This window comes from Hippocampus bargibanti, linkage group LG02 (genome assembly GCF_051943395.1).
Source record: "Hippocampus bargibanti isolate YZ-2025 linkage group LG02, ASM5194339v1, whole genome shotgun sequence".
Classification (NCBI taxonomy): Eukaryota; Metazoa; Chordata; class Actinopteri; order Syngnathiformes; family Syngnathidae; genus Hippocampus; species Hippocampus bargibanti.
The window spans coordinates 4,140,212-4,153,346 of record NC_142735.1 but is presented as its reverse complement, the minus strand read 5'-3'; the positions used below and the strand labels follow the sequence as shown (position 1 = coordinate 4,153,346).

Sequence of the window (13,135 nt, the reverse complement as noted above, 5' to 3'; positions counted from 1 at the left end):
TCCATGTTTTCACATTTGGTAAAACACACAACTTAGATCCAGACGCCTGAGAGTCGTTTTGCGCGATTAAACGCCAAAGATGCTTTGATCTACGACGTTCTGCTATTATTTTGATGAATGGATGTGTATGACGATTCATGGTAATTGGTTTTCCTTGTCTGTGTTTCAGCCAACCAGACTCTGCTTGGAGGAGGCGGAGGTAAGTCATAACTCGTCCAAACTGTTTGTTTAAGTCATAAATCATCTCAAGTGTTTGTTTTGCGTATGATTGGATTAGTGGTGAAAGCAGTCCATTGTGGGTACCAAATCATTTAACATTTATTTATTATTTTTTTTATTGGGGGTGGGAATTTGGGGGAGTAAAATGCCAAAAGATGGGAATGGTGGCAATCTGCTCTTCGCTGTCTATCTTTCTGCTCGAGGTAACGTGAGGTCGATAGTCATTAATGGCTGTGGAGTGTTGTGGGTATAAGCAGCCATTTTTCAGTGTATTGTCGACCTGTCGGTGCGTAATGTCAGGCGTCTGTGGTTTATCAATACTTGTAATAAATCTATTCTTCTATTTATTTTTTTTTGAAAAAAAAAATCAGTTTATTTGAAATTTCAGTTTATTTGAAAAAAGACAGTGCTCTTTTAGGATAAAAGATGAAACAAAAGTGTTTATTTACAAAAACAGTGGAGAATTGACAAAGTACAGTGATACATTGGCTTACGGACTTAATTGGTTCCCAGACAGAGTAAGGGGAAAAGTGTGTGCCAAAAATTAATTTCCCATAGGAAACCATTAAAATGAGAATAATCCGTTCCCAGGTCCCAATAAAACATAATTTTCAACTTTCTAATTTTCTAAGCCTTAAAACTACACAAAATATACCTTATTTTATGTATATGTCTGTGTAAGCTCTCAGTCGTACAGGAGTGGTCCATCGATGAATTTAATTTAAAATGAAAAATTACCAGATTACATTCGTCCGTCTATGACTTCCTCTTGACGCATGTCAAAACGCTCGTCTAGGTCACGTGATACATACCGCTAAAATTAGCCCACCGTCTTATTCTTTTCCTTTCGGCTTTTCCCTTCAGGGGTCGCCACAGCGAATCAATGTCCTCCATCTTTCCCGGTTTTGTGCATCCTCTTCTCTCACACCGGCTACCTTCATGTCCTCTTTGACCACATCCATAAACCTCCTCTTCCTCTCGGTCTCCTGCCTGGCAGTTCAAGGGCTCAGCATCCTTCTCCCGATATGGTCACTCTCTCTCCTCTGGACATGTCCAAACCATCTCAGTCTGGCCTCTCTGACTTTCTCTCCAAAGCCTCTAATATGAGTTGTCCCTCTAATGTACTCATTCCTGATCCTATCCAACCTGGTCACTCGCAAAGAAAACCTCAACATCTTCAGCTCTGCTACCTCCAGCTCTGCTTCCTGTCTTTTCTTCAGTGGCACTGTCTCCAGTCCAAACATCATGGCTGGTCTCACCACTGTTTTATACACTTTTCCTTTCATCCTAGCTGAAACCCTCCTATCACACATGACACCTGACATTTTTCTCCAGCCGCTCCAGCCTGCCTGGACACGCTTCTTCACCTCTTTTCCACACTCTCCATTGCTCTGTCCAGTTGACCCCAAGAAATTAGCCCACCGTAAACTAGTAAAATGAGTAAAAAACAAACATCTTGGAAAGTGTCTTTATCCGCCGGTCCGTGAAAATATTGTCTGACATTAAACCGGTCCATGGCGCAAAAAAGGTTGGAGACCACTGCTTTTGACCCTTTGACCCCTTTCAATTTTGATGCTGGAGATTGAAAATTTCCCCATTGTGGGACTATCAAAGGCTTTCTGATCCCGATTCTGATTCTCTGAACTCATCTTAAAATGAACAGAATTAAAAAAAAAAAAATAACCGAAAAATCTAAAACTATGACAGCCGCAGTCTGTGCGACCTTCTTTATTTGCATGATCCTACAACAATCTCTTGGGTGCATCACGTGTAACATGCACACATAGATGCACTTGGGTGGCATCGTTTGATGTCATCCTGAAATGAAGACAGATGGTATCCTCAGCCCGACACACATGAACATAGACACGCACACTTCATTTGTGCCACTTGAATTCATTAAAAATGTTTCTGTTCTTTGCTCTGGTTTAGTTCCTCTCACGTTTAGGTGCTCTTACAATACAAGAAAGGCAATACATTGGTTTTCATTTGGCTGGAGGAGACTTCTGTTCCACCCCTACCATATATCCTTGCACGATTCTGACAAAATTTCATTTTTCTCGTTGCTTTCTTGCCATTTTTATTTCCCTCTCTTTTTCTCTTATTACAGCTCTCGTCCTTGGGGGTTAGCAAAGCCAGATCGAGCCGGCGGTAGGTGTTAATTAGGCAGTGGGGAAGAAGGGAGAGAAATGGAAAGATGGGAGGGAATGGGTGATGATGACAAACGAAATCAAGGTCCAATCCCGTTTGCGACCCGTGGAAACAAACCAATACGCACGCAGACTCGGGATGGGGAAACAAAAAACAAACCCAATCAAGTGTTATTCGTTAAATGTGCCACTTATAATGCGGTGCATCTTATTTATATGGAAAAGTTTAAAAATGTGTCATTCATATACGTTGTGCTTTATAATGTGGTGTGCCTTATATATGGAAAAAGTTTAAAAATATGTCAGTCATCGAAAGTGCGCGAAAATACGGTAAAGGTTTCCACAATGCATATACTATGTTTTTTGTTGTCATATTATTTGTTATTTAGTTTTTTTGTTTTGTTTCCTTTCCTCTTCCTTTCATAACTTTGCTGCAGTGTTACTTTCGGGTAGAGTGAACGCTGGCGCGAATGGCTGAGACTGAAAAGTGTCCTTGAGAATTTTGAAAGGTGCTTATAAATGAAATGTCTTATTATTATTATTATTATTATTATTATTATTATTATTATTATTATTATTATTATTATTATTATTATATAAAACACAACTACAGACACTCCCCTACTTATGAACATTCGGTAACAACGGTAAATACACACCTTTTTAGTAATATATGTAGTATTCGCTCCAGTTGTACATATCTTTATAGAGCATATATTTTATTAAATGTTTATTACAGTACAAACCAATACAAGTTACATGTAAAAGCCTTAAACATACTTATACAAATCTTAAACATACTGTATATAAGCCTTAAACATATATTCCATACAAAATATGGCACAGAAGCAATTTACAAACAAATTCACCTTACAAATGACTGTTCTGAATGTATTTTGTTCGGAAATTGGGGAGCGTCTACTTGCTCGCTGATCAGTGGGGTAGGGTCTTTGCTAATCTGGATTTCCCCATAACATAAAAATGGATGCACATAACACTGGAGAGTGAGAAGGGCGTCTGGACCACTAATCACCGCAGAATGATGATCATATTTACTACTGAGCAGGAGGCTCCATTACAACATATCAGAGTCCGTTTTTAAGACTATACCCTTTATGGAATTTGGCTGCATTCGAAGGTGCTGCCCCTTGAAATGGCAACAAAGGTCGTAACAGAATCAAATGGGCTCAGCGGTTTCTTTTTTTTTTCCAAAACACTGTAAATCCATTTGGATTATCCTCATAAATTACCACAAAATTACCTGACCCACAAATACAACACGTTTTTAAAAGAATGCTATTTATGAAATGATTAGTTCAGTCTGACCATCTTCAACAAAGGAAAATAACAGTATTTACACAATAAGCAATTATTTTTCTGGTTTTGGAGAGCTCTTTCATTCTACTTACCGTATTTTCCGGTGTATAAGGCGCACCTAAAAGCCTTAATTTTCTTCAAAATATGCCCCGGCACCTTATACGCAGGTGCGCCTTAGATGTGAAGTAATATTGAGCAACAACACGGCTTGGAACTACTCTCAGCAGCCACCGACTGCATTTCCCCCTATAAAAGAAGTAGTGCGTAACCCCGGCCTCAACTGTAGCACCTTATAATGTGGTGTGCCTTATATTTGGAAAATCTGTATATATTTATTTATTATATTGGCATTTTTTTTTTCATTCAGTGCCCTTACATATGGAAAACGTTATAAAATACACCATTCATTGGCCTGATACTTCGGTGCGCCTTATACACCTGAAAATACGGTCTGTGAATAATATCCATCCATTTGTTTGACAATTTTTGTGCATTTATGTAATAATTAATGATCACCATCATGATAATCATGATAATGATGATTATCATTATAATCATGATAATCATGATATTCATGATGTTCATGGTGTTTATGATGATCATGATTAGAATGATGATCATCATGAACATCATGAACTTCCTGATTATCATGATTGATCATCATGATCATGATGATCATGATTATCATGATGATTATTATTAATTGTTACATAAATGCACAAAAAGTGTCAAACAAATGGACGGATATTATTCACAGACCATATTGTCAGGTGTATAAGGCGCACCGGAGTATCAGGCGCACCCCCAATGAATGGTGTATTTTATAACGTTTTCCATATATAAGGGCATCATGATGATCATCATGATCATCAAGATCATAATAATAATAATACAGTAAAGTCTCGTTATATCGATATTCAAGGGAGTCCGAAAAAATATCGATATAACCGGGACTATCGATATATCCGACCCTGTTTGCATGTCATTTTCTCCGTGCGTGCAAAGAAATAGTATCGATATAACCGGGACTATCGATATATCCGATATCGATATAACGAGACTTTACTTTAATAATAATAATAATAGCAAATTTCACGTTTTTATTTTGAATACCATTCAGATGGAAATGATTCCTCTGATGACATGTAATTACTGGACTGCGAAGGCCACTATTTCAAAGTAGGGACTAGACGTCACAAGCCGTTCCCTCCAGTGCTACTGCAGCAGAGTCAAACCATCATTCATTTTTAGTTTGTAGAACTACATGGGCTCAGCATTACTTTGCTAAACCTTTAAAGCACTACAAGGAGTCGTTACATCCCGAGTAAAAACTTTATTGTGCCAAAAGGAAGCCTTATGTTTGCTCTGCTTGCAATCAACTCTCGAGGCTATGAACGTCGAGGAATATTACTCTGTGGAAATGTGTACATGGCTGTCACCAATCTTTTTGTCCCTCAGAAGATAAGGGACATCTTTTTAATTTTATTTTAACTTACACGTGTCCCCCTTTTGACATTTTGTCCTCAGCTGCACCATTTCATAATGTGTTATGAGATAATTTCACACGATCCGATTAAGTGCCCTGTCATGAATTCTTTTATCCTTTTTTTTCTGTTCACTTGAAATCTGAAATATCTTTAAAATGCTGTCCAACAAAACTCTGTGTCTCTTTAGAATGTCCCCATTTATGCAATTTTTTTGTGCTGAATGAATGCCATTTCTGTTTCTGGGGCAAGTATTCTCACTTTGAAGTTTATATTGGCTTCATCTTCTCGGTCACCGTATGTCATTATTTACCTCGAGCGAGTGTGCTGCATATAAATGATTTCTGGCTTGCAAACTTTGGTGAAATACTTTACATGTCAGTGATGAGGAGCTCATTTTACATCACCACAGGAAACAGTCTTGTTGTGCAAGTCAAATTAAACTAAAAGTAAAACTAAAGGACTCACCTCAAATTGAACATATGACGTTGAGCGCCGTTCCCGAATTTGTTTGGGTTTTGTTTTTTCATGCTTGGGTGCCAATAAAGCGTTCGCCATGGCCTCTGGCAATGTTTTTTCTTTTCCACAAGGGGCAGCATTTCCCTTTTTTTGCATGTTAGCGCTTTGTTCCAGCTTCAGCTGTTATTAAAGCGCTATATAAACCAATATGTGTGGCATTGTATTTTGAACAGCCACCCTCATTTCAAGCTCACATAACTCCAGACCAATATAATTTAGGAATTAACTTTTTTTCTCATGAAAGAACAGAGTCTAAGGGTTCTTAAGCTGCATTGGATGTTTATGTAGTCCTAAAACTAGATATTCTGTGGGTCCTGGAATTCACGTGACAATGACAAATCACTGGCACTGGAGTGAACACATTTTTGCACATGTCTGGCAGAGAATGAGTTAAGTCTCACATTTACACAGATAAAAAGTAGAAGCAGGAGAACCAAGAGAAAAATATTACATTTCCAAAGTCCCCATTGTGTGAGTTTATTATGACTGGTGTGATTGTCTGTCACCCTTATGCAATGCCACTTTGAAGTCAAATGTGACCCAAAGAAGAAATTGTAACTTGTCATCAGTCCACACAAATGTCTCCTTTTTTTGCTAACTCTGCATTGGCTGCTTTTGAAAACCATTCAGCGTTAAAGAGGAGCATTTAAAAAAATGAAAGTTAAATTAATTGAATCAGTTAGTGTCGACATGGCCTCAATTGCAGGGGGTTGGAGGGGATTTTTTTTTTCAATCGTCTCTCATTTCTCAGCAGCAATCTGTCAACCTCAATCGGTAATTTTTTTCAAGCCAAACCAAACTGTCATCGTCACTCATTCAGACCAATCAAATAAGGCCAAATAGCATGACAGTGTTAACCAGATATTTCAGCACCTAATATAAATGCCAAATCATGTTTGCTGTACAGACCTTGCTCAAATTAAACTTCAAAGCTTTATGATTGGTATATTGTTGTCCAAAACTGGACACTGAGTTTCCCTTCTGTCCCGAAAAATGCAAGCTACTTCTTCGATATTCGGCAACATGTCTTCCATGTTAAACATTCATTCAACCATTCATTCAAAACGCTGAAGCTAAGGTTCAGACCACAAAAATAATTCATAATACTGTTCGTGACGCTGCCTCGAAAGGCTTTACACTGGCTCCCACTCAGCTGCAGAATACATTTTAAAATTATGTTTCTGGTCTCTAAGTGACGGCACCGTGTTTGAGTTGTTAGCACGTCCACTGTGTTGTGCACAGGTGTAGGGTTCGACTCTGGGCCCGGCATTCCTGTGTAGAGTTTGGATGTTCTTTTTATTCCTGCTTTAGTTTTCTCCGGCAGTTTAGGGGAACACTGTCAACATTCTATGGGTTGTCAGTGTGAGCTGGGGTGGTTTTTCATCTCACTGTGCCCTGCCATTGGCTTATAATGTCTTGATGACACAAAAGAAATGTTTATGTAAACTTGTGACAAATAGGTGGAGGCCAAATTTTGAAACAAAGATGGTCAAGCATCATTTAACCATTTTGCTGTATGCAAATAGCTACCAATAACAGTCAAGTCAGCCTCAAGTGTAAATGTTATTTTTCCATACTTAAGATAAAAGTGTTAAAAATTTTCAAAATAGTGTTCTCCAAAATCATTATTATAAGTGCTTCTAAATTATGTACTTTTAAGAATTAAAATAATTTAAATGTGCTCTATGCTGCAAATACAACTGCCTTTGGGAATGTGCTAGATGTTCTGCCCAGAATATGAATATGTCTGTAGCCGTGCTTAGAGACCATAAGGCTTAAGGTTACAGCTCAGGTACGCTGTACTACTACACTAAATCATTTCCGAGGCTTCATTTTCACTGAAAAACATGTAGACTCCTCTAGCATTGTGACCCCTACAGAAGACTAGAAGGGCGCTCATCACAATTGTCAGGATGTCTTGAAGATTACAAGATCAGCGAGATTGAGGAGTATAATCCTCCTGCTGTCAGAACATGCACTCCGATCACAATCACCCGTCCGTTTATTTTCAACACTGCTTCTCCTGTTCAGGGTCAACCCATCCCAGTTGACTTTGGGTAAAACACTAACACCTTTTAAACTGCTGTAGAAACCCACATTACATTCCCTGAGTTGCTGTTCAGTGTAAGCGAGGCTGGCACAGAATGGTAACTATTTTGCCTTTGGATGTGTAGCTCTGTCAAAGACGAACGATAGCTTGTGTTTACATATAAAGCCCTGTTCATATAGCAGGATAATTAGCCTGATTTTGCCCCCAAATTGCCCCTCCCGACAACCCTAAGGATGATCCAATTACTGGATACAATTTGAACACATATCCCTGCCGTGTCTGGTATGTTCAACTGTTCCGAAATATACCAAGGTCGCACGGTAGGCAATCCAAACTCAAACCAGTCATGGTTCAACAGCGAGGTCGTGCTTTGACCAATGCCTTTGTTTCTTCCAAAAGACAAACCAAAAAGTACTGCGTCTGGTTTATCTTCCTCCGCTATGTTTACTTGAAAGTCACGTTGACTCTCGAGAGGTTGTGTGAGGTTTCCTGTCTGACTTGAAAATATTCATAAATGAAAGTGATTTCTGTGTAACATGCTGCCTTCTAGATACACACCACATTCAAAACATTAATCCCTGTCTTTTTTTTTTTCATAGCCCATTAATGCCGAGACTTTCCCATGCTACCTTGCACTTCTTGGTTGGTAATCTTCTCTTGACTCATTTAACATGCATAAAGCATGAGATGGTTTTATTGGGATAGGAAAGTAATCCAGAGTCCCATATTCAAGTTTTACTACACAAATATATCTGGAGTCAGACTTGCAGCAAATCACCTGTTCAACCCACTACGTCGCTCATCTCTTGTGATATACTGTACCGTATATCAGGAATAACCCCCTAATCAAACAGATATACACCACAGTTCTTTAAGCATTTTTTTTCAATGTAATCTGAAATCTTACTTTGTTTCCTGAAGGGGCAAATATCTGAACATGTAAACCTCTCAACAAGGCTCAAGAACAAAGGTGGTCAATCCCAGTCCTGGAGGGCCGCTATCAGGTAACATACCTGATTGAATCATGAAGAGGTTAGATGTGAGGCTTCTGCAGATATTGCCGATGATCTGATCATTGGCATCAGGTGTGTTGCAACAGGGAGAGATGAAAAATATGCAGGATGGCAGCCATCCAGAATCTACCCATCCATCCATTTTCCAGACCGGTTTACCCTCACTTGAGTCACGAGGAGTTCCCAGGAGGTGCTGGAGTTTATCCCAGCCGTCTTTGGGCAGTAGGCAGGGGACACCCTGAACCAGTTGCTAACCAATCACAGGGAACACAGAGACGGAACCATTCACACTCACACCTTGGGGCAATTTAGAGTGCTCCGCTCACCTGCCATGCATATTTTTGGAATGTGGGAGGAAATCGGAGGACCGGGAGAGCACCCATGCAGGACCAGCTACAACTCCACACAGGGAGGCCAGAGCCAGAATTGACTATGTGAGGCCTTACCTGCATTATTTTATTTTTTGGCGGTGGATTAGGTGAGGAGGATGCCGTTTACTAATACAGTGATACCTCGGTTCACGAACCCCTTGGCTTTCGAAGTTTTTGGTTTACGAACGTTAAATTTATGAAAAATTTACCTTGGCATACGGACTATTTTTCGAGATACACACAGAGCTGCCACAATGAGTGATGTGTCATTCGCTAACGAGCCCGTTCTCCTAACAAGAAAATGGCAGCCGGATTGTTTTGGTCCTCTATTCCCTGCCCCCAGTCGTCGGTTATAGCCACGTGATTGGTCAACAATGCAGCAGTGAGGTGGTGGTGGTGGGGGGGGTTACAGACAAAGAGAGAGTGAAGCCTTTCTCCAAAAATGAAAATGGCTGCCGACATTTTTTTGTCTGTCTCCGGTTAAAGCCACGTGATTGGTCAAGAACGCAGCAGTGAGGGGAAGAGGTTTTGAACATTAAAGAGACAGGCAGAGGTGTGTATGTGTGTGTGTGTGTTTGTGTGTGCGTGCGTGAGTGTGTGTGTGTGTGTGTGTGTGTTTGATAGTTCAAAGGCAGAGTGGAAGTAGTCTGCAAGGTTAAAATATCCCATCAATCAGGCTCTACAAATAACCCGCACAAGACATCTGTACATTTGATGCAAAAAGCTATCAACCCAGCTAAACAGAACACAATTGATGAGGAACTAGATCAAATTATCGCAGAGAAAGCACCTACAAGGGATCATTCCTCAAGATGGTGAAAGAAGAAGGCTACATTCCTCAAGTGTTTAATGCTGATGAAACCGGCCACTCCGTTCCATCAAGCCATCGACGACTATCACAAAGGTCAATAAAACGACTTTATTATATAGTACAGTTTATTTCTTTAATTATAATACCGTAGCACATTTATTATACATAAAATAAAGTATATTTTGTGTAGTTTTAAAGCTTAGAAAATTAGTAAGTAGAAAATTATGTTCTCTGGGGACCTGGGAACGGATTATTGTAATTTTAATGGTTTCCTATGGGAAATTAATTTTTGGGATGAACACTTTTCACCTTACACACTCTGTCTGGGAACCAATTAAATTCATAAGCCCAGGTATCACTGTATTCTGATTTAGTCTGAAAAAAAGATGTTTTTTTGAGCTTTTTTTGCAGACCTACACCAAATATATACATGAGCAATGAACATTCCTAATTAAGGTGTTATAGTCAGTGCTGGTTGTGTCTCAGCTGTCGTGCAACTTGATGTTTTCCACTTGACCGTGTGAGTGCAGCATGGGTGGATAGGCTTGTCAGCTTGGACTTCTGAAAAATGAACCGGAAGGAGAGCATGTATGTGACTGAATGCAGAGCGCAAGATTAATTTTGGGTTGCAGAAATGAGAGAGGGAGCGTCACGCTAGTGTTTGGCAGTGTCTCACCCGCATACATAAATTTGCCTGTGACATCGCCGGTGTAACATTGTGCGTGTAGCGTGTGTGTGTTTTCATGTGTGAGTTTAACAAGTTGAGGCAAGTGTGTATCGCATCCATGTTTCCATTACCAAACCCATTTGAATTGTTGCCTTGGCAACAGGCTGACTGAAGTAAATGAGTGTCCTGGCTCTGCTGAGGGATTGTGGGAAAGCAATATGCCAACGTTCCTCCCCATTAGTTTGACGGACATCCCGTTTGGCCTATGAGAGGTCAACTGACAAGGGCAGCAGTATTAGTATTCTGCGAGAGGAACCTCAGGATTGGTTTTACTCTAATGTCAATCTACCTGTGTGCTGGAGTGTGTGCAAAGGTGGGAACTGGAGCTTTGCGGAAGCTAATGCTCATCCTGGTGTGCAACACCGCAGGCGGTGAGTGTGTTGTCTGTACGATCTGCCTTGGTGGGTTTCAGGCTTCTTGCCAGCTCAGCATATTGCCAATTATCACCCCTCTGTCCCCCATTTCTTCGACTGTAGAGGGTGGTCTTCAGTCAATACCAAGCCAGTGAGGCATGATTACACCTAAACTGGCAACTGAGCCACTAAATATAGATGCCAAAAACGTTCATCTATCTGCCCCTTTCTGTACCCATCCATTCATCCTTTGTTTCCATTATCTCTTATTATGAATAACCATTAATCTCATGCCTTGTTTATTTCTGTACACCTGCATTTCATCCCCTTCCGAACCCTTTTGTCTCTTTCCAGCCATGCCTCTCGATCCCTCTTGTGTTTTGTGTGCAGTTCTCCACTGGCCCATTGTTTATTCTTAATATCCCAAACACTTCTCTGCATCCCAGCGGGACCAACCTTCAGTTGTATGAAATGGTAAAGTGAGATTTTGTATGCTAATGGGGGTAAAATAATGAATGTTTTTTTTTTAAACATATAAATATGGAAATGAGTTTAACTCCGTCTAAAAGATTTGAGTGACTTGTCATTGTAAACTGAATTCATGACTAATTCATGATAATGTGTTGATGTCTGTTAGCGGCATTCGGTGAAGCCAATTATGGCCGATTGACAACTAGTTCATAAGATTCATTTGCATGCAACTAAATCACTGAGGTATGAACAATGAGACTGCTTTGACACTGTGGTTATGCTAATTTGATATGTGCTGTACCACGGAATATATCAATAACAGTGGACTTTTCAAGCCTAGAATGACTGTTAACAGACACAACATTTAGCCTGGCAATGGAACGGCTGATGATGATGGTGATGCCTTCTCATCTGCAATCTTTCAGGATTGATGCTAAGGAAAATACAGTAAAGTCTCGTTATATCGATATTCTAGGGAGTCCGAAAAATATAGATATAACCGGGACTAACGATATATCCGACCCTGCGCGCATGTAATTTTCTCCGTGCGTGCATAGAAATAGTATCGATATAACCGGGACTATCGATATATCCGATATCGATATAACGAGACTTTACTGTATGTCTCTAATGCAGGAGTGGGGAACTTATGTCTCGCGAGGCATATAAGGCTCTTTTGATGATTGCATCTGGCTCACAGATAAAGCTAAATATTCTCTCTTGTTTAATGAGGAAATTTCCTATTCGGGACTGCAGTTGGCTCCAAGAGCAATTTCTATTGGATGATACTGGCCTATGTTGGCCGTTGCTGTCAAAACAGGTAAACGCAGATTTATGGATCAGCTTGCTTGGATATTAGTTAAAAGTTAATCAAAATTATGACTTTTTTTTTGCTACAAACCATAGCCCAAGGGCTGGAAAAAACATAATTTTGTATCTCGACATTGACACCTGTATGTCAGACTTTCCGGAAGGTTCCAGACAGGACTGGCCTGTAGAAACGAGACAAAAAAAGTTGATTTAAAAAGAAATGGGTCGCAACAAAAGATGCTAGAAGTACATCAAAAGATGCGAGTCAAAATCATTATCATCACTAGTTGTGTTCAGTTCATAATATCTACTTGTTATCTAATTTACAACAGGTTCTTTTCTTACAGACAGTGGCTTTTTTAGGTATTCAATTACCTTCCATGTTTTGGCGTATACTTCTGCCTTCGTGAGAGTGTTCAACACTCTCACGAGAGTGTGTTCGTGAGAGTGTTACACACTCTCACGAAGTATAGAAGTACACGCCGAAACAATTTAAGTTCAACCTTCACAACATGATCCGCTTCGGTCAGGATACACAGTACTATGTAGCTAATAGTTTACATTGATGATGAGCGCCACAGGCCACCGTTGAAGAGTAATGCACCTCCTACATGGAGGTCAATACCTGAGAAAGACTATGTAACCTCAAACACATCATTCAGTTGCTTTGCTTTTCTCGAGTGAAATCTTTCTTTATATCTCAAAGCGTATTGCTGTGACGGAAGCGTGTTTGAGTGGAGTGAACAGCGGGTGGGGACCAAGCGGGATTATTGCCGCTGAGTCCAAATATTGAATGTATGAGAGGGGCTAATGTGCATATAAGCAGAGAGAGCAAATAGA

At 39.9% G+C, this 13,135-nt stretch overlaps 1 protein-coding gene across 2 annotated transcripts in view; it reads left to right on the top strand.

Annotated features, from left to right (window-relative positions):
* macrod1 (mono-ADP ribosylhydrolase 1) overlaps positions 1–13,135 on the top strand; it is a 229,202-nt gene that overhangs the window by 107,677 nt on the left and 108,390 nt on the right. For both annotated transcript variants that reach the window (XM_089021322.1, XM_089021314.1), the window contains exon 4: positions 170–199. In XM_089021322.1, the coding sequence (XP_088877448.1) occupies positions 170–199 (30 nt within the window). The remainder of the gene's footprint in view (positions 1–169; positions 200–13,135) is intronic.